Below are 27,848 nucleotides of genomic sequence, written 5' to 3' on the forward strand. Positions count from 1 at the left end.
AGACTAAACTCTGCTCCACGCCACCTGACCAAGGCTAAGACAGGGTGTTCTGGCTCTGCCAGGCCCCTGTCCCTCGTCTCATTCCCTGAGGTGTCCCCTAGAAGTCTTTGACCTCTTGTGCAGTCTTGAGAATCACTGCTTTGGTAAAACCCCATACTTTCCTTAGTCAGTCCCTATCTTTGGATGTTCCAACAGTTTCCATTTTTAATATTGTAAATGTGGCTACCACAAACATCTTCGTACATAAAACTTCGTCTGGATTTTGGCTGGTTTTCTTAGGATAAGAAATGCTGAGTCAAGAGCAAATGAACATCTTTAAGTCTCCTCATATATACTGCCAAACTTTTCTAGAAAGATTCTACCAGTATATCACCCCATTAGGGGAGCATGATGTCCAAGGTTATTGATCTAAGCTGAGCCAGAGATTGTGGCTCAAAGACTTAGGAGGTATTTCATGGGGAAGGCCACCTTTTCATTTTACTTCCCCTCTCTCCCTCTTAGTGAACCATCTTCACTCCCAAGTTTCCAGTCGTCCACTGGGAACTTCTACGGGGAAATCCCAAATGCACCCAAACCTAACGTGCCCTCGCTTATCTTAAGAGCGTGGTTTCGTTAGGGAATCCGGTTGGTTATCATCAGTGGTTATCAGCTTGTCCCAGACGCACGTCGACGGGGTCAGAGAAGGAACGACGTGCGCTGCGCACAGCAGCTTCGGGAGGTTTGCGGGTGTATACGTAACAGCGCCTGCGCACCAACGCACAGGACGAAAGGGTGACGAACATTCGTCACGGAGCTTCGCCAGCAGGCGGTGCCCGAAATACAGGTAACCGCGCCGGGCACCGAGACGCGATTCAGGTGATGCGAGCTAAGGACGTCGCGCACCAGAGCCCAGCTTTCGCGCCTTACGAGACACAACTGCGCATCCGCCAAAAGGTAGGCGGACCGGACCGCCGAAGGCGGACGGCGGGCGCGCGAGCGGGCGTATTAGCGTTTCTGCGCATGCGCCCTTGGACGCGCGGGGGCGCGCGGCGTCTGGGAACGAGAAGGAAGCAGATGGGAAGGGGTGGGGTCGAACCCGGCTCGCGCATGCGCGCGCCGTGCAAACTATTTGGCGGGTTTTTCCTGGTTGCTCTGTTCTGTTCCAGTCATTGAGATGCTCCGCGGTAGCTTTTAGGAAGCAGGACGTTCTCTGCAGAAGAGCGAGTTAACGAAATTTCCGCTTACTTCCTTCGGGCGTTTGGGGGCTCCTCCCACATTAGAAAGAAGTGTTTCTCCGTGACTGACGCCGGGGGCCTTCTGAGCGCCGGAGGGCTTGGGCCATTTGGTCTTCTTCCGTCTCGGTCTCCGTGAGGGGGAAAGGATCCGAGGAACCTCGTCCTGCCCATCAGTCTCCACGCCGTGAGGTCCTTGAACTCAGGTCCGAGCTCGGTGGGCCGGGCCCCCGGCCTCCCCCTGGGTCACCATGAGTGTGTCCGCCCAGCGCCTGCTGGAAGAGTTGCAGATCTTCGACGTAGATTGCGAGGAGGCTCTGACCGAGAAATGTGAGTCCCTCGCCCCCGCCCCGGACCCCAGCCGAGGTCCACCTCCCGCTCCGTGTTCCCAGCCCCCTAGAACCCAAAAGGGAACGCTTCCAAGTTTCCCCTTCCTTAGATCAGACCTCTTGGTGGTTGGGAGACGACGAATTAAACCAAATTTCGAGATTGGGGATGTAGGGACTTTGAAATGTTTGCAATGTACTGCTTGGATCCCAACTCAAGAATAAGGATATGAAGCCCGACTTTAAATCAACGCAGTTTCAGAAAGGTGGAATTGGGACGGGCCAGGTTCAGACTAGGCCCGGTGGCATGAATTGGGAAATTCTTTAAGCCCCCACAACAGAACAAGAGATGTGGGGGTTTTGAAATGTAACTTTTTATTCCTGGCTCCTCCCTTTCCAGCCTGCACTTTAAACTTCTGCTGATCCATCATTTCTCATCAAAGCTGTTGGTGGTCTGTGCAAATATGAACCCTTGAGGTGGATTCCCAAAATTGAATTTTAGCTTGTCAGCTGTTTACAGAGGGAGAAACAGACAAGGAGACTGCTAGTCTGTGAACCCGTCTCCTCTCCTCAAGTCCGGTGCTCCCTCTTACTGGTCAGGCTCTGGGGCAGGAGGTGTTTGAAGCAGTGTCTTGGAAGACATAGAGTTTTCAGTTTTAGAATCAGGATGAGGGGCGCCTGGGTGGCTCAGTCGTTAAGCGGCTGCCTTCGGCTCAGGTCATGATCCCAGAGTCCTGGGACTTCCCTGCTCAGCGGAAAGCCTGCTTCTCCCTCTCCCACTCCCCCTGCTTGTGTTCCTGCTCTCGCTGTCTCTGTCTCTGTCAAATAAATAAATAAAATCTTAAAAAAAAAAAAAAAAGAATCAGGATGAACGTGCACCTGCCTTAACCATTCATCAACACTTGGAACTTCTTTTTTAATGTATAAAACCAGAATGCAAACATATTCACTTACAGTGAGATACCAAAATACTCCAAGTTCTTCTACCCAGTGCATTCTTTTCCAAAATGCCAGTTCTTCCATCCCACAGAACTAGTTTGGCAGGGGTGTTGGACTTCTAGGCTTTGAATTCATAATCACTAACCTCAGTGGGACTTTAACTTTGCCACCTTCTCCTTTAATGTCCTGTCCCACTCAAAGCTGATGAACTTCTTGTCTCACCAAGAAAGTAGAAACAATTAGAAAACTTCCACAATTACTTCTTCATTCCTACCTCTCCTGCCCTCCCATTACAATGAATAAATTCTCCCTATTCCTAGCAAAATCCAAACCCTCCACTTGAGTCCTAAATCCCATTCCTTCTCGAACCTTCTTAAGAACATCACTCCAGGGGCGCCTGGGTGGCTCAGTCGTTAGGCATCTGCCTTCGGCTCAGGGTCCTGGGATCGAGCGCCGCATCGGGCTCCCTGCTCAGCAGGAAGCCTGCTTCTCCCTCTCCCACTCCCCCTGCTTGTGTTCCCTCTCTCGCTGTCTCTCTCTCTCTGTCAAAATAAATAAATAAAATCTTAAAAAAAAAAAAAAAAGAACATCACTCCAGTAATTCTAATCTCTTACATATTTTCTATTTTTCTCGCTATAAGAGTTTTTCTCCTAATAGCATAGAAGTGTGGTTCTTGCTCCGCTTTTAAAATACTCTATTGAACCCAGTCCCCGGTTCCAGTTCTCTCCTCCCCAATTACAGCAAACCTCTTCAAAAGAGTTGTCTATATTTGCTGTCTTCAGATTTTTCTTCTTTAAGCCCATGTCATCCCCATTGCTTCACTGAAATTGCTTCTCTCAAGGTCACCAGTGACCTTAACCTAGCTAAACTCGTGGTGAATTTTCAGTCCTCATCCGGAATTAGCATTTGACACCACTTGTCATGTCTTCTTTGAAACACGTTTTTCTCCTAGCTTCTCAGACAGCACGCCTAATTGTTCTTATCTTACTTGTCACCACCTCTCAGGCTCATCCTGAGTCCCAAATACATACACTTCCTTAGGGACTCTCACCTGGTCTCTCGGCTTTTCATCCCATGTGTTGCTGATGATTCCCAGGTGTATATTTTAGCCTGGACTACTTGCTAAACTGCAAACTCATCTGTCCAACTGCTAGTTGGATTTGTAATTGGCACCTCAAACTCTGTATGTCTAAAAACTAAGCTCCCGTATGTCCTCCCGCTCCTCAGTACTTCCTCCTCCTGTCTTCCCCACTCTTGTAGGTGCTCAGGCTGAAAACAGCATCATCCTTGGCTCCTTTTTTCTTCACCATCAGCAAATCCCACTAGCTTTACCCTCAGGATGCTTCCTATCTGAAGTCCAACCACTTCTTCCCACCTCCACTGCCACCACCTTGATCCAAGCCACCATCATCTCTCACCTGCACTTTGCCATGGTTCTCTTAATTGGTCCCCCTGATTCTGCCCATGCCCTCTTCGTTCTAAACTAAACACAGCATCCAGAGTGATCCTGTTCAGTGGAAGCTGCATCATGTTACTGTTCTGTCAGGTGCCCCCCTCTAGTGATTTTCTTTTTTTTTTTTAAGATTTTATTTATTTATTTATTTGACAGAGAGAGAGAGACAGCGAGAGAGGGAACACAGCAGGGGGAGTGGAGAGGGAGAAGCAGGCTTCCCACCAAGCAGGGAGCCCAATGCGGTGCTGGATCCCAGGACTCTGGGATCATGACCTGAGCTGAAGGCAGACGCTTAACGACTGAGCCACCCCGGTGCCCCCCTGTAGTGATTTTCTAAGTTGCTCAGAGTACTAACCAGGGTAATTATAGGGGCCAAGAGTCTGCACTCCCTTTACCCTTGAACTCCTCTTCTGCCTCCTTCCTCACTGTGTTCTAGCCATAGTAGCTTTGCTGATCTTGTTTCTGCCTCAGGATCTTTGCTTAAAAGCTCTTTCCCTAAAAACTGCACTACTCATTTCCCAGTCTTCCACCTTTTCAGTGAAGCCTTCCCTAATCATTGTATTGAAAATTACCAACCCCTGCTCCCAACCCCCTGATCCCTTCCCCAGCTTTATTTTTCTTTTTTTTAAATCTTATTTATTTTTTTAAAGATTTTATTTATTTGAGAGGGAGAGAGAGAGCAGGGGGAGGGAGGGGCGCCTGGGTGGCTCAGTCGGTTAACCGTCTGCCTTAGCCTCGGGTCATGATCCCAGAGTCCCAGGATCGAGCCCACATTGAGCTCCCTGCTCGGCAGGGAGTCTGCTTCTCCTCTGACTCTCCCCCCTCTCGTGCTCTCTCTCTCTCACAATCTCTCTCTCAAATAAATAAATAAAGTCTTTAAAAAAAAAAAAAAAAAGAGCAGGGGGAGGGAGAAGTAGACTCCCCACAGAGCAGGGACCCCGACCTGGGGCTCAATCTCAGGATGCTGGGATCATGACCTGAACTGAAGGCAGATGCTTACCGGACTGAGCCACCCAGGCGCCCCCAGCTTTATTTTTCTACACAGCACATTTAACCATCTAACATACCACAGATTTTACTTCCTTGTTTTCTCTCTCCAGTAGTAAGCTTCATGGAGACAAGGATTCTTCTCTGTGTTGTTCACTGCTATATTCTCATGCCTGGAACCGTGCCTGGCACTAGTGGGTGCTGAAGAAATATTGACTGAAGAAATCGAAGATTGATTTCACCTTTCACGGGGAAAGCTGCAAGAAATGAACTGTGTTCTTACCTGTTCACTTTTCCTTCCTGCAGTGGTGGAGCTCTGCATTCTGTATGGACAGAACGAGGAGGGATTGGTAGCTGAGCTTATAGCCTTCTGCACCAGAACAGGGAAAGGTTGCCTCACCTCAGAGACCCTGAACTCTTTTGAGCATGAGGTAAGAACAAAATGTAAGGAAACTAATAATGAAATTCCCCATTTCTGCTCTTGAGGGGAGGCGTTGTGATGTATTGTGAGAAGAGTATGGGCTTTAGAAACCGATCTGGACTCTGGTCCCAATGTGCACTTGGGCAGGCTACATAATGTCTGTCCCTGAGCCTCCGTTTCCTCTTATGTTAGTGGTTCTAATAACCCATATTTTTTTTTATGGTTATTGTAAGAATTAAATGAGAGTGGGTCTAAATCACCTAAAACTGTGTATGTCGAGTGGTAGGGCTTCAACAAGTCATTGGTGGGGGTGTTAGATTTAAGTGGTTACAGACAGTCACAGGATAACTCTTCGTTTTTAGCCTGTCATGCATCATCTTAACTTAATTCTTACTTGGAGGAATTTTATATATTAGATTATATTTTGAATGCCTGTTATTACCTCTTGGCTGTGGAAAACACCTCCTCTGTTACTTGACTATGGAATAATATCTTCATTATCTTTTATTCCTCAGTGTCTGAGCAAAAAATTGTCCAGAGTGCCCAGGGATGGTGGGCACGCGGGAGCTAGAGACATTGTTTCCATCCAAGAGCTGTATCCTTTCCTGCTGGGGTCTTTATATAAAGCCAGGGGCTGTATTTGGTAATTTGTGTAATTTAAAAATAAATAATAAAAGTACCTACTATTCAGGGGTGCCTGGGTGGCTCAGTCGTTAAGCATCTGCCTTTGGCTCAGGTCATGATCCCAGGGTCCTGGGATCGAGCCCCGCATCGGGCTCCCTGCTCAGCGGGAAGCCTGCTTCTTCCTCTCCACCTGCTTGTGTTCCCTCTCTCACGTTCTCTTTCTCTGACAAACAAATAAAATCTTAAAAAAAAAAGTACCTACTATTCAGGTTTCTTATTTAATCAACCCTTGCCTTAGATTTTGGGTAGAAGTCTGTTTTTCTTGAGCACTGTTTTTAGAATCGAAGTGGAGGAAGAAGAAGAGAGCCTCTTGAACTCTTACACCACACCCTCTAAGGTGAGTATATGTTTGGAGATTGCTTTCTATGAATATCATTTTTTTTTTTTTTAATTCTAAAAAAGTAGCCACCCAGGGGCGCCTGGGTGGCTCAGTTGTTAAGAATCTGCCTTCGGCTCAGGTCATGATGCCAGGGTCCTGGGATTAAGCCCCACATCGGGCTCTCTGCTCGGCAGGAAGCCTGCTTCTCCCTCTCCCACTCCCCCTGCTTGTATTCCCTCTGTCGCTGTCTCTCTCTCTCTCTGTCGAATAAATAAATAACATCTTTAAAAGAAAAAAGAAAGAAAAAAAAAAAAAAGTACAATATTTAAAAAAAAAAAAAAAGTAGCCACCCATACAGTTCCTACTATGTTTCTACTTACACATCTTCCTTTCCTGTCACAGGCATAGCTGTGTTTATGTAATGGTAGTCCTTGTAACCATATACCTATCCTGCTTTTTTCAATTAGCGTAAACATCATAAAATGTTCATAAATATGGTTTCTCCATAATTACTCTTCGTAAAAGTTGCAAAGTGTTGTATAGGTGGAGGTCCTAGAATTGAATGATCCAGTTCCAGTGTTGGATCCCAGCATGAGGGGTAGGATAGGGTAGTGGGATAGTATTGCCCTCAAAGCCTGAGTCAGCAGACCTAGGTGACCTTAGGTGAGTTGTTTTATCCCTCTGAACTGCAGTTTCCTTATCTCTGAAGTCCCGATGCTTCCGTTCATTTACTGAGCAGCTGCTATGGGCCGGGCACTGTACACTGTACTAGCTGGGTGAACGGTGGTGAAAGAAACAGGCATGGCTGGGCTCTGCCCTCAAGAAGCTCTAATTTGTAGAAGTTCATAAACATGGAGTAAGCCTTAATTTTTCCAAGTCGAGTTACATTGTGAGAAAGAAGGTAAGTCGTTTAGGGGTGCCTGTGGAGAGCAGGAAAGCTAAAGACACGGCCTGTGAAGCTGCTGACACAAGACAGGCGCACATAACATATTATGTGGACATACTGCAGTTTTCCTTAGCTTAAAATTGAAGAGATGTAAAATCAACGTTTGATTTTCCCCCTAGAGATGCTCCTGTCCTAGAGCCCATATCTTACTAAAAAGTTCTTCCATTTTGGGGTTCGCTCAGGCCAGGAACCTTGGAGACCTCCCTGAGTCTTCCTTCTCTCTTACGCTCCACATCCAACTCATCCACCAGTCCTGTCAGCCCTCCTTCTGGAATCCCGGCCCTCTCACCTTGTCCACTCACCACCAGGTCCCCAGCACTGTCATCTCCTGATTGAGCGGGACGGCTTCCTGTCCTGGCTTCTTTCTGCTTTGTCCGCCTCTGAGCAATTCACATAGCAGCCACAGTGCGCCATGCTCCTTTCAAATGCAAGTCAGGCCAGGTTTTTCTGCTCACAGCCCTCCACTGGCTCTCCCATCTTCCCCGATAACATTCAGAAGATGTGTGAGGGTCTGTCTGAGTTTGCCCTGCTCCCTTGTCCACTTCCCACTCCTCCACACTCTGGTGGTCTTGTTCTTCAAACACACCAGACATGTGTCCACCTCCTCTGTCCCCTGTCTGAGGGAAGAAACCTGCCTACAAGAGCAAACCCCTCCTCTTTCCCTCCTTTTCTTCTCTTGCTTTTCTTTTCTCTGTGGAACTTACTACCATGAGACAGGTTATATATTTCCTTGTTTGCTTCAGTCTGCCTCCTTATGAGAACAGAAGCTCCTTGAGGGCAGAAACATAGCTGTGTTCGCTGCTGTTTTCCCAGAGCCTGATACATTAATCATTGTTGAAGGGCAGACCTTCTGAATAAGAACAGTTGCTTGGCTCCCTAAGCAGCATCAGCCAGGATTGCGGAACCTAGTGGGGCTGCCTCACGTTGATCTGACTGACAACCTCACAGGTCCAGAATTTGTGATTTGTCTGTATATCCAGAGTCAATCATGTTCTTGGGGACTGACTCGTGGTAATCCAGCTCTCAGACTGATGCATAGGTCAGATGCAAATTTACTTGATTTCCTATGGAAGTATATGCCCTTCCCATGACGGAAATACCATCCTGAGGACTCCCATTCCTGCCACGAAGGTATTTAGGAGGCCCAGTTATGAATCACAGTTGGTGACCAGGGAATCAGACTTAAGTGAGTCGGACTAAAATGAGCAAACAAGATGAAATACGTGTCTGAAGCTCAGAGGAGACGCCACGTGGGTCTGGCCTAGAGAAATGTAAAATACTTAGAACAGTACCTATCACGTGGAAACTGCTGGATCACCGTTAGGCCATACATCAGTGGCCTCCCGACAAAGTAGTCATGGGGCCGAACGTTGGCCTTGCCCTCACAAACAGTGCCACGGCGAGGTTGCCAGGCCCTTGTGGGGTCTCCGAGGCAGGTGTACCTGTGGCCTTGCCTGATCATTATTAAATATTTGCCTGGTGCTGTTGCCAGCTACTCTTTTGCCTCCACGCTCGCCATAAATCCCCTGGTGATAATTTGGCTTTCCACGTGTCCTGCCTGACACGGAGGGGATGTGTTAGCCTGCCGATTTGAAGTTCCCATGCCTCCAACGTTATATTTCTGGTAAATTAATAAACTGGCAACCTGGCCTATAATTTGGGTTTCTGTGTGGTATGAGAATGTGCTTACCCCAGGATATGAGAATATGGTATCCTCGGTCACTGTATTTCTCACTGCAAATGAACAGGCATGCAGCGTTAGTAGCAAATCTCATGAGCGTGGTTAGAGTGAGCGCATCCCTGAGAAGCGTAACGAGTTGGTCTGTTGACACCATTGGGTTTCGCTGCAAGGGCTGAGGACAAGGGCCATGAAACTGCCCTGTCTCCCAATGTGCCATCCTCTTGCCATGTTTTGGGAGACAGACTGTCTTTGTCTTGAAATACCCCCACACAACCTTGGCCCTAGAGTTCGACAGCCCCTGTGGATTACAAGAGTCATTTGAGAAAATATACCAAAACCATAAAATCTTATCCATCCTTTGGCCCAGTATTTATCCCTAGTCAGAATCTCTCCTAAGGAAATAATCCAAATTATGGGAGAAGCTATCTGCGTAAAGATGGGCATGTCAGCGTTATTTATAATCACCCAAAATTACAAGCATCCCATACATCCAGCGGTAGAGAAGTAGTTATGTCAGCTATTATGTATCAATTTAATCACAGCTACTAAAAAGGACGAAGGTTGTGGGGATGTTGGAAAATGTTCATAGTTAATATAGCGTGAAAAAAATCAGTATATGTAATATTCAAATAAAGGTTTATATTTAAGATTGTAAATATTAGAATTTATATATTTTTTAAGTTGGAAAAATATGAAAATACCAGAAAGGAGTATTAAAAAATGGTTATTGTATAAGAGCAGTAGCATCAGGGTCTTTTTAAAACCTAATTTCCGTCCCAGCTACTTGATGGTCTTTCCTGCATCTGTTCTCTTGTGTTCGTCCCCAGTTGTCACCAGCAGGCCGCTGTGGTGGCATAACTTCGGTGCGCAGCCAGGAGGAGCCCAAGGGCAGGGAATCCTCTGCAGACCAGCTGGCCTCCTGGTTGCGTCCTGGCAAAGATTTTATCTCTGCTCTGCCACAGTCAGCTATCCTAGACTCTGGGGAGCAATAGATCTCTGAGCTGTGGGTCTCATCCTCCATCCTGGGCATACATTTGGATTCTTGCTGATGAGCGAAAGCCAGAGAACAGAAGTGACCATCAGTGAGGCATTTGCTAAATAGACTAAGTTCAACCATGTTATCTGCCTGAAGTCCTTCTTTTCTCTAATTTTGAAAACGTGCAGGGGACTTTGCCAAAATGAGTAGTAATGTGGTCCCATCCCTTCTCAGGAAAATGTGTCTGCGCAGGTCAAAACTCCCAGCTGTTCTAAAGCAAAGGGGTAGGGAAAGAAAGTGACCACGTGAACAGTTTGATAGGACAGATTGCCTGCTTGGCAGTCATTTCTGGGAAATGTTGATACTTTTTCATAATTGCCTTCAAAATGGGGACAGGATTCCAATGGATTTGGTGATAGCTGCTCAAGATTTCTATACGGGATTATGCTTGGAGATGGGGCCTTAAGAAGGGAACCAGCCCAACCCTACCTTGTGCCCTTCACTTGGGCACCGTGCTTTTCTTCCTAAGGGGCTATACCCTCAGGTAGCAACTTGGGTCTACAGTGACTGGGATCTTGTTTTCTGTTTTGTTCCTAGGGTTCTCAGAAGCGAGCTATCACCACCCCAGAAACCCCCCTAACAAAAAGGACTGTGTCTACTCGGAGCCCCCATCAACTCCTCTCGCCATCAAGTTTCTCTCCAAGGTACAGATCAGAATGAATCCAGCTGCCGGACAGCAGGCCTGCCCTCCCCTTTCTGTGGTTGTCAGGGGGCTGACCCTCCAGAGTGATAGACTCAATACGGGTGGGTGTGTACCTCTGTGGTGCCTAGCTTGAGAGCCTATTGCTCTCTGCCCTCCCTGCCTTCTCTTCCTGTGTGGAAAATTACCGTGTCTTCCAGTAGTTAAGGAAACTCACTTTCCACCCACTTTTCTAGGGCTCATTTCCTAGATCAGGAGCAGATATCTTCTCCAGAAAACAACCTGTCTATTCAGAAGTCCGCGAGTCTCAGGAGTCTTGCCAGTAGAGACAAATAGGCTTCCACCCGCCTCTGTTAGTTTTGGTGTTGTTGGGTTTCTTCTTCTCCTTTTTCTTCTCTTCATCTGTAGTATCTATTTTTTTTTTTTAGGATTTTATTTACATATTTGTCCGAGAGAGAGCACAGGCAGGGGGAGTGGCAGGCAGAGGGAGAAGCAGACTCCCTGCTGAGCAGGGAGCCCGATGCGGGGCTCGATTCCAGGACCCTGGGATCATGACCTGAGCCGAAGGCAGATGCTTAACAACTGAGCCACCCAGGCGTCCCCAGTATCTATTTTATAAAAAGAATAGTACGTATCTGTGTTCATCCTGTTGTATAACCTGTTTATTGTTCCTCTCTCAGGTTACAACTAGTTTCTCAGAGTTTGCGTGTCACTGTGAATCTACACAGACTTAATTGGCATTTTTATCCCTGCTGCCACATCTGCACGTAAATCCACAAAGATCACATGTGATTTTTTTGAAATCCGTAAATGACGTGTCTCCTATTAGAGAATTCCATTGGCCAGGGCCCTGCCGAGTAGAAGAAAGGCTTGGTGCTGCCAGGTCAGGATGAGGCTAAGGACCCGTCACGTTAACCATTTAGGGAACTACGAACTGCCTGTACTGTGGATCCCTTGTAGACGGAGCGGAGCTTAAGATTGTCCAGCTCTGTCTCTTGAGAAAGGAGGTGACCGCAGTCACTCCAGGTGAGCGACCACGGGACTCCGAAGGACAGTTTCTCTAGTGTAGTCCACTGCTGCTTTCAGGAGTTCTCAAACTGGTTTGGGAAGCGAGCTTTCTAGACGTACAAGGGCATCTTTGAAACTTGATGGGTAGAGACGGTTCTCACCAGCTGAGCCAGCACCATGACAGCAGCTACACTCTAAATAAGCAGTCCCCCGAAGCGTCACTGCACTAAAGGGCCGGCTGTAACCGCTGTCCCATGGAGCTGCGCGCAGAGGAGCTCAGAGAAGCCGGCGGTACGCTGCCTCGGCATTTTTAAATGCACGCTAATAAAGCTGACATCAGAAACTGGTTCTGTAATTTATGAAAGTAACTTCTCAATTATTCAGGTAGAGGCAGCACGGAGATCGAGATCTTTAATTGAGCTCATTTTCCGTAGCCTCTGTGGGAAGAAGTTGCAGTATTACCCACGTAAAACTGGTTCCTGCAAAGCTTCGGTGCCTAAAGCGCAGACTGTTTGAAAGCGACCTCTCCGGAAGCTGTGTTCCCACCCAGAGGATTAGAGGCTTGCACTGCCTTCCAAGGAGCTCAGCGATGTTCGTGTTCTTGTTTACCACGCAGTGCGTGGAAATATGAGAACTTGTCAGTTGAGCCTCGGATAATGGGAATGTTTGTTCACCAGCTGACTGAATTCATTACGTCTCCACCTGCACACACACGGGAGAGAGCTGATGAATTCCTTTTAACTTCATTTTATTGTGGTGTCTACCTTGAACTGTGTTGTGAGGTGCTATGGATGGACAGCGGTTTTGGGCTTATCCACAGCCAGGCTCTAGTGGTATTCTAATAAGTGCTAAAAAAAAAAAATTGTAAGAGGGACGCTTGATTGGCTCAGTTGTTAAGCGTCTGCCTTCAGCTCAGGTCATGATCTCAGGGTCCTGGGATCGAGCCCCACATTGGGCTCCCTGCTCATTGGAGAGTCTGCCTCTGCCTCTGCCCCTCCCCTGCTTGTTCTCTCTCTCTCTCTCTCTCACAAATAAATAAAAAATCTTTTAAAAAGTTATAAGAAAGAAAAGAAAGTGGTACTTGAAACTCACTTTTTAATTAATCCAGAGTTTGGTGTGGTTTTGCTTTGTTTAGTTGTAAGCCAGGAGAAAACCTTTTAAAATATGTCTGTGTCTCTAAACTTACCCTCATTCCTGAAATTCCTTAAAGGTCCGGGTATGTCCAACCCCATTAAGCTGATTAGATTTATAAATTGTGAGGCCAGCTTGACGTTTCTCCAGTCCCCATTTCCAAAAGGTAACCTCATTTTATTCGTCTCTCTCTTTAGATAGGAATACAGTAATGTGCATCTGTTTTGCTTCCAATCAGTGCTACTCCCTCTCAGAAATACAACTCGAGAAATAACCGAGGGGAAGTGGTTACCTCCTTCGGCTCAGCGCAGGGTGTGTCTTGGTCTGGAAGAGGAGGAGCCGGTAACATCAGCCTGAAGGTCTTGGGGGGTCCAGAGTCACTCACCAGGAGCTACAAATCAATGTTTCAGAAGCTTCCAGACATTCGAGACGGTAATTGTTTTTCTCTTTGCAATTCTGGAAAATATAAAACCACCTGGAAGGGTGTAGAGTAAGTAACAAAGCTTCAGCTAGGCTAGTAGAACAAGTTCCGAGGTTGCCTTTGAGTATAGAAGTTGGTAGATGTCCTCTGGGTACCCCTAGCAGTGGAGGGACATGAGGTGACGCTCTCAGCAATTCTGCCAAGTCACTTCGCTTCCCTAAAGAAAAAGCACATAACCATTTCCCAGTGACAGCCGTTTGAACTGTGTAGAGGAAGCCAGTGAAAGTCAGATATTTATGGTTTCTTCCTTATAAAGAATGGAAGACTCTCCACATTGCACTTGACTCTCCCTAAACCTCACTGATGGCCAGAATGAAAGGAAGGCTGGGTTGTGGACATTCGTGCTGACTCTCAGGGATTGTGCCACATGATCTGTGGCCAAATTTCAGCCACCAAATATTGGGAGATTGGCTAGGGCTTTAGAAAGAGGTCCTGGGCACCCTCCTGCTTCTGTAAAATGACTGACTTCAATATTTTACGATGCGCTGTATCTTCTCCTCTTGACAAGTGAAATGTCCTAAACACAGTACTTTTTCCCTCTGGGCTTTCAGTTCTGACCTGTAAGATAGAGGAACTTGGCAGTGAACTCAAGGAACATTACAAGATTGAGGCTTTTACTCCTGTTCTGGTCCCAGCTCAAGTAAGAATTGTTCTAATAGTCCTTCCTAATTAATATTGTATTTTTAAACTGATGGTAAAAAGACATCCTTGCTTCCTTTTTTACTTCTTGTCTATATTCTAGTTAGAACATCTGTCTTGGTTGAATTTGATAACATGGATCCTTCTGAAGAAAGACTGAGAAGTGCTTTCTGGTTTTGTGACCAGAGATGGTCATTTTCTTTGCACTTGGATTAGGGTCTTGCACATAAGCAAAGACTGAGGCCTTTTCCTTTTTAGTGGTGAGGCATGTAGCCCCCTGGAGACTTCCCACAAATAGAAGTGTTCAGTGATCAGGATATGAGGACAACAGCAAGGACAGGGTTTCTAGGAATGGTGACCCATAGTCTGTCCCCTAGTTTGGTCTCTGTCCTTATGGATCAACTGTTGCCAGTAGTATCTTTAATTGTGGTTTAATCTGGCATATGTTCCAGTGCTTTCTCTCTGAAACATTTTTTAATCTAAGGGGAAATGTGTTCTAGAAGATTCCTTAAGGCACGTCTGTCATTGTTTGCATTCAGAGAAGATTGACCAGTTGGGGAAAAATGCAAAACCATGTCATATAAGGAAGTTTGGGAGGAATTGGGAGGAAGTAGTAGAGGGGAGGCAGGGATGCACAGTCTTGTGGGGAAAGATTAGACTTCCTCAGACTGCCCCCAGTAATGGGAACAGGACAGAGGAAGCCACAGGGAGAGAAATTTCAGCTCAATTTAAGAACTTCCTGTTAAGAGACAATATGGTGTGTGGTTAAGGATCTGGCTCTGGAGCCAAACTTCAAACCCAGGCTTGACCCACTTTTTGACCTTAACTAGATTATGTAACCTGTTGCTGATTTTTCTCTTTTGTAAAGTGGGTCCAGTAATAGTATCCACTTCACCATCATTGTGAGGATTAAACAGGTTAATACACGTAAGCCTTTAGAACAATGCCTGGTATTCACTAAGCTCAATAGATGTGAGCTATTAATGGTTGAGACTATCCAGAGATGCAGTGGGCTGCCTTGGGGTGCAGGAACCAAGTTTGCCTTCACTAGAGATGCCCAAGCTTAGATGACCACTTAGAGGGCCTCAAGCATTGGGTGGGTGGGCAGACCAGATGCCCTGAGAGTCACTGATGATACTTGTCAATATGATGCCCCTGCCAAAAAAATCTTTCCTGCTTGGGATTTGCTTCGCTGTTCATTCTGTTGACCCCAGATTTTGAGCTCCTGTCCCCAAGACTGTCGTTCGTATGTTACACCTTCGGTAGGAGCCTGTTACTCTGCTGGGCCAGATTGGCTGTGACACCAACGGGAAGCTGAACAGCAAGTCAGTGATTCTTGAAGGAGACCGGGAACATTCCTCGGGGGCTCAGATTCCAGTGAATTTATCTGAGCTCAAAGAATATTCTCTGTTTCCCGGACAGGTGAGACGGGCTGCACGCGTGCTGTTTGCCCTATAGCGTGTGTGGTGGGCGGCGGCAGGATGAGCATCTCGTCGCTGGCTGCCTCCTACTTGCACGAGGTGTGGCGGGAGCACCGGCCCTAGAGCAGACAGCGGTGTGGGGATTCCAGCTTTCCCTGAGTGCTCTGACCTCAGCTCTGAGACCTGCTGCCTGGTTGAGCCTCCAGCTCCACCCCAGCGGGGAGTGTCACTCTGGCCAGGTTCCTTATCTCGAAGCCAGCGTGTCTTCATCTCTAAAATGGGAATAATAATTCTTACCTCATAGGATTGTTACAAAAAATTAGATCATTCGTATAGAGCACAGTTATTATTACTAACACAAGCCCCTTAATTTGTTTTCTAGAAAATACCCCCAAGTTTGTAATTATAAAATGAGATAGATGGACTTAGTACTTAATAGATGTTTTTTGTTTTTTTTTAAGTAAAGTACCCCCAATGTGGGGCTCAAACTCATGACCCCAAGATCAAGAATCTCATGTTCTCCCCACTGACCTGGCCAGGTGCCCCAGTACTTAATACTTTCTAACTATATCAAAATAGTTTTACTGCCGATCCCTTGTTCACCTCCCGTCCTGCTTCTTGTCCTTCAGGTTGTAGTTATGGAAGGAATCAACACGACTGGTAGAAGATTTATTGCCACCAAGCTCTACGAGGTACGACGGCAGTTGCCCCATCTTCCCTCCTGCTTTGCTGCAGACACAGTATGTGCCGTTCTGTCTGTCCTGGAAACTCAGGAGAACCTATTGATTTGCTGCTCAATCCTCTAGCTACAGAATGGGAAGCCACCTCTGGGCCCCCTTGCAAACCATATCTGTAAAGGGCCGTACAGTAAATACTTGAGGCTTTACAGGCCATACGGCCTCTGTCACAAGGACTCGGCCATTGTGGCTCAGAAGTGCCGTTGACAGCCTGCAAACCAATGAGTGTGGCTGGATTCGTGAAAGCAGGCAGTAGCCGGATCGGGCCCACAGGCCCTAGTTCACCTACCCCTGCTTTAGGCGGTAGTCCTCCACAGATTTGCAAATAACGCAAGCAAAAGTAGCAGATTCCCTGCTCTCAGGTCCTTGCCTAGGATACTGTACTTCAGACCCCCGTGTTCTCCCACCTTTTGCTGGGTGTTACGAGTTTAGCCATGACCTCCCATTACCGGGGTCTCTTTGCTGCTCTGGTGCCATATAGGTACCGTCCGTTCTGTGAGCTTTTAGCTCCAGGGAGCAAGACTGAGGCTGCTTTCTTCCTTCTGCATCTCAGCCCTCCCCCACCACCCTCCCGCCCCACTTGCCGAAGCTGTGGTTCCCCACTCTCGTTCAGGTTCCACCCCCACCTTTGTTTTAACCAAGAACTCAGTTTAGTTTTTCTCCTGTTTTTAAGGGCGTGCCACTTCCATTTTATCAGCCCACCAAAGAGGATGGAGGTAAGTTTGGGTTCAAGCATTGTTTTGCTAACAGTGAGGATGGTGGATGAGGGTCGTCCAGGTTCCTCAGGCCACAAGAAAGCTGCCAAAGCCGCCTGGGAGCACCCCGGTGGAGGCGAGGGAGGACAGCAGATGGGTGGCTTTACAGGCCCTTGGTGGAAGGCCAGGGTCTGAGCCCACTGAGCGTGACCACCTGGGTTCTGGCTACACAGGAGGCATGCCATCTGTATCTGGAAGTTACTTTATAAAAGGCAAAATAGGAATAGTTTCTTTCAATGCACTGTGGTGTCCTGGATGGGATCCTGGAAGAGAAAAGGGACATTAGTGGAAAAGCTAGTGAACCCCACATAGTTAGGAGTTAACAATAATAAGCCAGCATTAATTCCTTTGTTTTGTTTTTTGAAGATTGATTTATTTATTTTGGATAGAGAGTGTGTACACGGGGTGAGGGGGCTGGGCAGAAGGCACGCCCCATACAGCTTGATCTCACAATCCTGAGATCATGACCTGAGCTGAAATCAAGAGTCAGACACTTAACCGACCGAGCCACCCAGGTGCCCCTGGATTCATTTTGACAAATGCACCCTAGTGAGGCAGGGTGCCGGCATTCGGGGACGCTGGGGGAAGGGTATATATACAAGAACTTGGTATTATCTTTGCAGCTTTCCTACATTTCTAAAGTTATTCCAAAATAAAATCTTATTAAAAAGTTAGACAAATTTCTGGGGCACCTGGCTGGCTCAGTCGGTTAAGTGTCTGCCCTCAGCTTGAGTCATGATCTTAGGGTCCCCATTCAGCAAGAGTCTGCTTCTCCCTCTTCCTCTGGCACTGCCCCTCCCCACTGCGCTCATGCTCTCTCTCTCTCAAATAAATAAATCTTTCTTTAAAAAGTTAGACAGGGCACCTGGGTGGCTCAGTTGGTTAAGCGACTGCCTTCGGCTCGGGTCATGATGCTGGAGTCCCTGGATCGAGCCCCGCATCGGGCTCCCTGCTCGGCAGGAAGTCTGCTTCTCCCTCTGACCCTAACCCCTCTCATGTGCTCTCTCTCGTTCTCTCTCTCAAATAAATAAAATTTTTAAAAAAATAAAAATAAATAAAAAGTTAGACAAATTTCTAAGGAAGCCTAGAGTTATTTGGTAACTAACCTAGGTGGGAAAGGACAAAAAGAAATTTTAACAGACTGCTTCAAAATAATTCAAAGCGTTTTTTAAAGCAAAGCAGAAGACTGTTGAGGACTCGCAGTGAGATGGCCGACTCTAGGGTATTGTCAGCACCCCATGCACAGTAACGGTGTGTGATGAGGTCATTCTTGGCGGTGACCTAGACTCAGGAATGAAATTTAGGAGTTTATGACATTGCACATTGCATCAGAAGGTCCATGTTGCTGGCAACAAGAGGAGCGTGGTGGTATTGGATCCGCTTCAGGTGGTGGGATGAAATTGATGTGGCTGAGATGCCCAGAGCCTGAGCTGTGTGCCAGGGAAGCCTCCAGAAGCAGTGGAATAAGTTATTAACATTTTTTTTTTTTTTTTAAAGATTTTATTTATTTATTTGAGAGAGAGAGAGAATGAGAGACAGAGAGCATGAGAGGGAGGAGGGTCAGAGGGAGAAGCAGACTCCCCGCCGAGCAGGGAGCCCGATGCGGGACTCGATCCCGGGACTCCAGGATCATGACCTGAGCCGAAGGCAGTTGCTTAACCAACTGAGCCACCCAGGCGCCCCAGTTATTAACATTTTTGACCAAGGTACTGAGCTAGACACTCAGGAAGACACGAAATGAGAAGTGGGCCCTCCTCTCCTGGCACTTGCTTTCCTCCAGGGTTTACATCTCCTGTAGGCTCCTCAGAACCAGATTTAACTCTGTCCCCTGCCCTAGCACTGCATGAAACAGACTCTTCTCCCTGAACTCTCGATCTCGCTTCATGGTGTTCCTGCTCTGGTGGACAAGTAACTGCCTAATCCCTACGACGGGGGACTAGGTTATTTTATATGGCAGAAGGAACTTCGAAGGTGTCCTTCAGTTAAGAATCCTGACATGGGGATTATCCTGGATTGTCCAGGTGGGCCCAGTGTGATCACAAGGGTCTTTATAAGGGGGAGGGCAGAAGGATCCGCATCAAAGATAGAAATGGTAGGCTGCTGGCTGGGAAGATGGAGGAGGGGTCATGAGCCAAGACATGCAGGTGGCTTCTAGAAGCTGGAAAAGGCAAGGAAACATCTCTCCCCGTGCCTCCAGAAGGAATGCAGCCCTGCCAAAACCTTGATTTTAGGACTTCTGAATTCCAGAACCATAATCATAAATACGTGTTTGTTTTCAGCCACTAAGGTTGTGATAATTTTTCATAGCAGCCATAGGAAACTAATACAACTACACGATGAGTCAGATCTTTGGGTTTTTTTGGCGTAAGCTACAGAAACTGGTTCAGACTAACTTAAGAAAAAGAGAATTTGTTAGGGGAAATCCAGCTAGCTCACAGCAAGGACAGGGAGCTAGAAATGCAGACTCAAAGGCAGATAAGGACCTCACAACTCTAGGTGTCCAGCTAGCAAGAATTCCCCAACTATCTCATCCAGTTACCTCTGGCTGGAATACATGAGCTCCACCCTTTTTTCTGTTCTTAAATGATTCACCTCGAGATTCCATTACCAGGGAGGAGAGTGTGGATGGCTCAAACTGGTCACACGCCTGTCTCTTAGCTAGGGGACAACATTGCACCTGATTTATAGCCCCCCAGACTGCCTTGTGGAGGAGAGGGCTGGCTCTCCCAAAGGAAAGCCGATTCTGTGAGGAAAAAGGCAGTGCAAGACAGGTGGCCAAACATCACACCTCCCTACCCCTCACACAGGAATCCCAGGCCAAGCCTCACACCCAGCCCATCTTTCTGGACTCCTCACCAGACCACGTTCTCCAGTCACACTGGAACACAGATGCTCCCTCAAACCGCACACTCTCCAGGACCCCGACTTGCCCTTGCTCCCGGGAAATTCTACTTACAAGCATAAGCAAAGTGAAATAAACCAGTCACAGAAAGATAAATAGTGTATGATTCCACTTACATACTTAGAGTAGCCAGAACCCTAGAGACAGACAATAGAATGGTGGTGGCCAGGGCGTGGGGGAGGGGGGGCTCGTGTTTAATGGGGACAAGAGTTTCGGTTTGACAAGAGGAAAAGAGTTCTGGGAATGGATGGCGGTGATGATTGCACAGTTCTGTATTTATTTAATGCCACTAAAATGTATGCTTAAAAATGGTTACAATGGTAAATTTTATGTTGTTTGTGTTTCATCACAATAAAAATAACTAGGGGAAAGGCATGAGCAAATCTCACCTTGATCAGGTCTTTCCTGATTGCTGCTTTCTCCCATTGCTCAGTGTGCTGCTAGCAAACTGCCTGTCACTCCCTAGTTATTCGCATTCTTCCCTGTCTCTAGCAGCTGATGGAGTATTCTTTGAGGATGGGGATTAGATCTTGGATTCCCAGAGTTCTACACTTAGGGAGACTCTTAATTAATTGAATCCTATGGCATTTTTCCCTAATTGCCCTTTCTCCCGCCATCCCATTATCTTCTAATCAACACTTTGTGATCCTTTCTGTCTTAGATTTTGAGCAACACATGGTCCTGGTGGCCTGTGGGCCATACACCACATCCGACAGCATCACCTACGATCCCCTGCTCGATCTGATTGCCGTCATCAACCACGATCAGCCTGATGTCTGCATCCTGGTAGGAAGCCCTCCTGGGACAGCTTCACTGGGGGAGGCACCAATGGGAAAACTGGGGAGACCTTAGAAAAAGATCCAGGGGCGCCTGGGTGGCTCAATCAGTTAAGTGTCTGACTCGGTTTCAGCTCAGGTCACAATTTCACAGTCATGGGATCGAGTCCCGAGTCAGGCTCCGCACTGAGCATGGAGTCTGCTTCAGATTCTCTCTCCCTCCCCCTCTGCTCCTCTCTCTCTCTCTGTCTCTCTCTCTCTCTCCCTCTCTCTCTCAAAGTTTTTTTAAAGAAAGGCCCAGTGTTGTAGGACGCAGTACACCTGGTTAGGGGGCCTTGGCGGCCTCCCTCCATCCAGGGTCACAGCCTTTGCCTGTGATATTGGCTGGGTACTCCCACCCCATCTGCTACCTGAAGGGACAGATGAGCCCTGGGCAGAGAACTGCTAGGAGAGGGTGTGTGAAGGCGCTCATGGACACGTGTGGTTCTGATACCTTTGTTTCTCTTATTTGCAGTTTGGACCTTTCCTGGATGCTAAGCACGAACAGGTGGAGGTAAGTGACGGGGGCCAGGAAGGAAAAGTGCCAGACACCTGCACCAAGTTGAGCACTCGCTCTTGTTTCCATATTTTGGACTTTATGCTGCATTTGTAACAAACCTAAATTAATCCCTGTGGCTAATCAGAAAAACATTGTAGCAGGGCATTTTTGTAAATATTTGAAGGCTTCATGTCACCAGAATACAAGGCCATTTGGAAGCTGGGGGAGGGAAGTGCACGTCTGTGAGTCTGGTGTCCCCCCGTGAGGCTCGGTGCTAAGGCACGAGCCCGCTCGCGCAGGCGCAGCTGTCTGTGGCTCCAGGACCCACGTCTTGCTGTCCTTTGATGCAGAAAACACAAAAGGCCCTTCTCAGGACATCTCTGTGGCCGAGAGTCGGTGCCTCCTACCCTTTGTCTCAGGATATTGTACCTTCCGCAGAAAGGATTGCAGAATGCTCTTGCTTTTACTCTCAGCTTACATTCTAGAGGATTAATTCCTCCGCCATCCCCTTTCCTGTCCCCAAACAGAGTCTGCTCCTTGAGGACAGAGACCACGAACATGTGTCTTTCTTTTTTTTTTCTTTTAAAGATTTTTTATTTATTTATTTGACAGAGAGAGGGAACACAAGCAGGGGGAGTGGGAGAGGGAGAAGCAGGCTTCCCGCAGAGCAGGGAGCCCGATGCGGGGCTCGATCCCAGGACCCTGGGATCATGACCTGAGCCGAAGGCAGACACTTAACGACTGAGCCACCCAGGCGCCCCAACATGTGTCTTTCATCGTACTCTGTCCTCCAGCTCCTCGCTCAACAGCTGGCCCCCGGGGTCGTTCAGCATGCTAGGCCAGTGAATAAAGGCCCGCGTCTGCTCTCTGAATCGGTCTCCTTCCTTCTCTTGCAGAACTGCCTGCTCACAAGTCCGTTTGAAGATGTTTTCAAGCAGTGTCTGCGGACAATTATTGAAGGGACGCACAGGTCAGAATTCAGACTGTTGGACAGAACCTTACGCTGCCCAGTTTCTCCGGGGCAGGAAGTAATGGTAGCTCATGTCCCTTTATCCTTTTGAACTCCAGAGATCAGATCCACCTCTTGACTCCCAAGCGCACCGACACCGGGTTAAGAGGCGTCTCTGAAATACAAAGATAAACACACTTGACAGGAAAAGGCTGCGAAGACTTTCGCTCTTCCCTTGCTTGCCCTTTACTTCCTCCCTTTTCTCACTCCCTTTTGTATAAACTCCTATTCCCTGGGAATCTTCCCGGCTGATTCTGAGAAGTGTTTGATGAGTTCCCCAACGAAATCCCTGGGGGCCCCAAACATCTCGATGCTTGAGTGATTGTTTTGGGGTGAGCCCAAGTCCTTCCCCAGAGTCAGAGCTGCCCCACGTTTCACGGGACACTGCGGACGGCCGAGCAGGCCGTGGTAGAAACTTGGGGGCGCAGAGAGGAGATCTTGGATCCTTGCCATAGACCAAGGGGCAGGAACTGTGAGGAGAGATGCGCAATTCTAATTTGAGAGAAAAGGCACTATTCCAGGAAGAGTCTTGAACTACAAGTAGGAAGTTATTCAGGAAGCTAACATCCTCACTTCCTGCCCCTCTTCCTCCAGGGCCGGGGTTTGAAAGGAATTGGTATAGGTGATGGATCTTCTCCTCTAGGGATTTGGTTGCCTGCGGCTGAGCTCATAGAAAATAAACATTCCTGAGGCTAAGCTTTTAAAAACAAGTCTATAACAAAGGTGGTTTTTAAAACAAGATGTATAATCTTCCGCCCATTCGCAGTGAGAACTGATCCCAGAGTCGATTAGTCGTAATACTACCTTCTTGTATCGGCAGCAGGGCCGGTCTGGCAGACCTCAGGGACTGGGGAGAAGCACCCCCTAACTTACCTGGGAGTCAGGGGACTCGGCCTGCGCCTGGGTCTGCCCCTTCCCCACTACCCCCCCCAAATGAAGTTAATCCAGGTGCCTCTTGCCTCCCACGCTGTCGTTTGTCGTGACGCAGGCCAGACCTGGGGAGTACCTAGTGCCCCTCAGAGATACCCCTCCCCACCCCAACTGCCAGGAGCAGGGCTGGTGTCCCTGTTGGGTCGGGTCCCCTGGGGATGGACAGGGACCTCAAAGCCGTGCCCCAGCAGGCGGGGTGCTCTCAGTGCGACATTGGGTTCTGTTTTTGGTTCCTCGCCCCATGTGGTGGTGACAGCAGTGGGACAAACAAAGAACAAACTGGGCATTGTTACTGTGGGGTGAGCGCCCAGCGCTGCCAGGCACTTTCTTCTGTAGCCAGTGTGCGCCTCGGGGCAGGGGGAGCTGCCCTGCCCTCCCCAAAACAGTGTATGAGCGGTCCGTGCTGGGGGGTGGTTTATTTTTATTCCTGAGAGATCAGACGTGCAGAGCACAAAGCTGATTTATCAGTAAAAGCCAGAACTCGCGGAAGCGCCCTGTCCACAGAGCAGCAGAGCCGCAGAGGGAGCGGCTGTGGGGACCCTCCCACCGTGATGCACGAGGTTGTGCAATGCTCAGCATAGTTGGAATTTTCTCTCAGATCCCTCCCCCTACAGCCACTTCATAGCCATGAGCAGGAGGGCTGTTTCCTCCTTAACCATTGCCCTTCCAGCACCTTCGCTGAAACAGCGGCTCCACACCTTTAACCGTGGCCAGCGGCACCTCCACCCTTTGTGTCCATCACAGACTGAGCCGTGGGGTCTGGAGCACAGCTAGTCCCGGGCGGGTCAGCCCTGGCTTTGGGTACCGATCATGTACTTACCTGTGTCACAGGGACTGTAACTAATGTGCAAAGTGGTCTCAAGATCCTGGTTTTCTTTTGCACAAGTCTCAGTTCACGCTCTGAGTAGGTATGACAGACAAGGGACAGATGTGACAACAGTCACCAGTACCTTTATCCCATGGGAAAGGCAGCTGCGGAGCTGCGTCTGGGAAGGCCATAGATTTCAAGCAAGAGAGGGAGCTGACAGCGAGCACTGGTGGGGGGTTTTAAACATGCCCTCAAAGGGACACTGCGCCTGTGTGGTTTGTAATAGGCCCCTCTGCCGAGCACAGCTGAGGGAACCAAGGAAACAGGATTTTTTTTTTTTTCCTTTCCTCTTTTGTGTGGCTGAGGATAAACAGTTGGGTCCTCAAGTTAAAGGTTTTTCTTTGCTTACATGTTGTACCCTAGAGATTCCCCTTCTGCCTCCATCAAAGGAAATCTGTTTTTCCTGTTGCTGTTAAATAGTCCTGTCACTCTTGCAAGACAGTCTGCTGAGAAAGACTTGGGGCATCGCTTCCCTATGCAAGAGGGAAGGGCCTCGGAGAGAGGCCAGGTGTGCTCTTCCCCATCCCTCGGAAGGTGTGTCTGTCTGTTGTTGTAAATAGGACCCAGTGTTCTGGTAGGAGGCTGCGGTTTGACCCTCTACGCGAGAAGGCAGTGTGAGGGTCCGGTCATGGCTGGTCTCTCCCTGGGCAAGAGCCCCTGGTCAGGGAGACCAATGCCTGTACGCCCCATCTGTGTGCAGCCCCATCTGTGTGAAGTCAGAACTTTGGTTTTGTATCTGGCTGCATGTCTCTGGTTCTTTGGTCAGAACCTTGTCTTTCTAGATTTTTCTGTTTCCCAATTTCTGCTCCTCCTTTCCTACTAAATAGTCCCGTCCTCTCCCTGGTGGAACACCACATGGAGCCAGGACAAAGCACATCCCGGGTGACCTGAGCCTCGTTGAGGTAGATGTGTGGAAGTGAGAACAAGGTGTCTTTTGCTCGCAGTGTCCCATGGGAAACAGCACCTCTCCTCATAGAATTTGGTTCGGAAATTCCTCTCTGGATGGAGGCTCTTGTCTCAAGCCCTGATATTTTCAGTCTGTCGTCCAGCTGTTCTAACTCGAATGCGCTCATTTTTCTCCCTCTTCTGATGGTTTTTGGACGAAGTAGCTCTGGCTCCCACCTCATCTTTGTCCCATCTGTGAGGGACGTGCACCGCGAGCCCGTGTACCCGCAGCCACCTTTCAGCTACTCCGATCTGCCTCGAGATGACAGAAAGGTACCGCATCCCTGCTCTGGCCCCTGAGTGGAGGGTGGGGAAGCCTTCTGGGGGCATGGATAGGGCCTGAATCTTAAGCAGCTTTCTTTAACAGACAGATGTATTTATGATTTACTGTCCATTGGTTTGGCCCCCCTTTCGGTGGTCTCTCCTCCCCTGGGAGACCCCCCCCCCACTTTCATGGGGAAGAAGGTTCTAGCTTTGGTGCACAAATGCTTGTCTCACCCCTTCTTATTTTAGCGAGTGCAGTTCGTGTCTGAGCCCTGCAGCCTCTCCATAAATGGAGTGATCTTTGGCCTGACGTCCACGGATCTGCTGTTCCACATGGGAGCCGAGGAGATCAGTAGGTGGGAAGCAGTTCTGGTCCAGCAAGCAGGACACTGGCGCTCTGGACCCTGGGCCTTTCTTCCACCAAGAAAATCAAGGGGCTGCTTGGGAGAGCCTTGACTGGGAAGTCCCTAGAGCAGCCCTTTGTGCCAGACCCTTTGGCCATTCGAGTTTCTCTGTTCCCAGCGGGAGCAACGGGATACATTTGTTTCTGCTAGCGCTTGTCTGTACAGTGTTGGAGACCCCAAAGAACCATGGCCATGTGTCTTTGAGCTTTGTTTTTAATCCTAGAGGTTCATCTCCTTTTCTTCACCTCCCACACTCGCGACCTAAACAGGACTGTGTGTCCCTGCTCCTAGAGGATGAACTGCCGAGCTACTCGGCAGGGTGTCGGTCTGCAGAGAATCAGACCTAGCCTGCCTGCTGATGCAGGTCCAGCAGTTCCCCCATCGCTGGGAGGAGTGTGAAGCAATGCATGTGTTAGGCGAGATGGGTGTGTGCTTGTTAGCTGAGGTCTGAGGGGCAAGGGTCAGCCTGACAACACACTCACTGCTTGCTGGTGCACTCCTTGCCCATTCTTGCACACTGAAGTTTTAGCCAACAGCCTGCTGTGGTCTTGATCACCTGGGATGCCTGCTCTTTCCCGTCGCAGCCCGGTGGCCTGCTCCCCTTCTCAGGTGGGAACAGACCGAGCTCTTTGTCGGGGGGTCTTTCGACTTCCCCAGAGGTACCCTCTCATCACTGTGTGTGGGCCATGTAGCTTCTCCCCGGTTTATCGAATCCTCGGGTCCTCCGCAAAGAGACACAGGAGCTGAGAAACAAGGCTCTGCATTCCATTTCTTGCTTCTCTTGCTTCCCCAGTGCTTCCGGAACTTCAGACAGACTCAGCCGAATCCTCAAGCACATCCTGACCCAGAGGAGGTGAGCTCACTCGTGGGAATATCTGACCAGGACGAGTGTGCTTTGGGGTCCGGTGCTCTGACAGATTTGATTGCGAGCACCTTCCTTGGGCCACTACCAGGGAACTACTCCCTGTGATGACAAGCCTGCCTTCTGTCCCCCAAACACAGGGAGGAACAGGAGAGACAGTCTGTGAAAGCTCGGAGGCCATGTGGGAAGAGGGGACCCCGGCTCAGTCACTGCTTACTGTTTCTCTCCGTCTCTGTAGCTACTACCCGCTCTACCCTCCCCAGGAAGACATGGCCATTGACTATGAGAATTTCTACACCTATGCGCAGCTGCCCGTCACCCCGGACATTTTCATTATCCCATCAGAGCTGAAATACTTTGTGAAGGTAAGTTTGAAGTCAGCTTTTTCCCAGAAACGCCAGGACCCATCTGACTTTCCCTTCTAGACCACTGATCCTCATTCCTCATCTGGGGACAGTGGCCTCATTTCTTTGGGAGAGGTGGTAAAGGACTAGAAAACGAATGTTAGTAAAACATTTAAGTAACAGCCATCCCCCTGCTCCCCTGGGAGCTCCAGGGGCGGGTAGGAAGGCCCTCAAACAGTGGTTGTCACGTGGGGGCCATGTCAGGGTGACCTGGGAACGTTTTGCACATGCCCTCGCCTGCCTCCCTCTCCCGAATTCGGATATGACCTCCGGGGGAGCTCAGCCTTGAGAACTTGAGAGAAGCTCTTGGTCATTCTCATCTCTGCCACCCGGGGTGGGTCTCTCACGGGGGATCCACGCAACCCGTAGCCCTCTTGCCGAATCAGAGCCAGTTCAACCTCAAGAGGTAAAACTGTGTTCCCGTTCCCTGGACGATAACCAGGTCAGGTTTGTCTCCCAAGTTGGGGAGCTGATTGTTACCCTTCTTCATTCCGCTTCAGAGGCTCAAAAGGAATTCAGGGTTTTCCGATAAGTTAACAGATTAGACTTGAGATGTGTTCAGTTGCCTTCCTTTCCATTTTATCAACCCCTCTCTGGGGTCTGACTCTTAGATGATTCCAGCTTTCTCACATCGGCCCCTTTCCTCTCCCCAGGATGTCCTCGGCTGTGTCTGTGTGAATCCCGGGCGCCTCACCAAAGGGCAGGTGGGGGGCACCTTTGGCCGACTCTTCCTCAGGAGGCAGCAGGCCGAGGGTGGGGAGGGGAGGCGGAGTCCGTGCACTGCTGTCCAGGTGGTCCGGATCTGAGGCCTGGGCGCTTTATCGTCCCCCGTCACGCGGCGCTCGCAGACGTCTGAGAGCCCAAGAGTGGCCCTCTGACGGGAGCCCAGCCATTGAGAGGTAGAGGAGAGGCTGCGGGGCACGGGCCCAATGGGCAAGGCCTCATGCAGCTGGACCCTGACCCTGAGTCGAGCTGCTCTGGAAGAAAGCTGTTGTTTCTTCGTGGACACGCGAAGAGTCCCAGGCAAACTGGCTATGGATGCGGCATCCTCGGAAAAGGCAAGACGACTGTGATTTTTCTACATGAATCAGACACAGGAACAACTTTTGGAGAAATAAAAGTAAATTCTG

At 48.8% G+C, this 27,848-nt stretch overlaps 1 protein-coding gene across 3 annotated transcripts; it reads left to right on the forward strand.

Moving 5' to 3' along the window:
• On the forward strand, positions 1-27,848 carry POLA2 (DNA polymerase alpha 2, accessory subunit). Of its 3 annotated transcripts, none has more exons than XM_032414502.1 (19): positions 1-933; positions 1,146-1,541; positions 5,224-5,348; positions 5,854-5,933; positions 6,302-6,359; positions 10,542-10,648; positions 13,022-13,215; positions 13,816-13,904; positions 15,170-15,325; positions 15,954-16,016; positions 16,735-16,777; positions 20,380-20,504; positions 21,009-21,047; positions 21,929-22,002; positions 24,784-25,057; positions 25,298-25,404; positions 26,246-26,305; positions 26,553-26,679; positions 27,372-27,848. In XM_032414502.1, exons 2-19 carry the CDS (start codon positions 1,463-1,465, stop codon positions 27,522-27,524), a joined length of 1,953 nt encoding a protein of 650 aa, XP_032270393.1. In that variant the 5' UTR covers positions 1-933; positions 1,146-1,462; the 3' UTR covers positions 27,525-27,848. The 3 variants fall into 3 exon arrangements, with proteins under 3 accessions (XP_032270393.1, XP_032270392.1, XP_032270394.1); XM_032414501.1 differs by having other exon boundaries at positions 1,260-1,541; XM_032414503.1 differs by having other exon boundaries at positions 2-933; positions 1,260-1,541; positions 24,949-25,057.

This window comes from Phoca vitulina, unplaced genomic scaffold, assembly GCF_004348235.1.
Source record: "Phoca vitulina isolate PV1807 unplaced genomic scaffold, GSC_HSeal_1.0 scaffold16, whole genome shotgun sequence".
Lineage (NCBI taxonomy): Eukaryota > Metazoa > Chordata > Mammalia > Carnivora > Phocidae > Phoca > Phoca vitulina.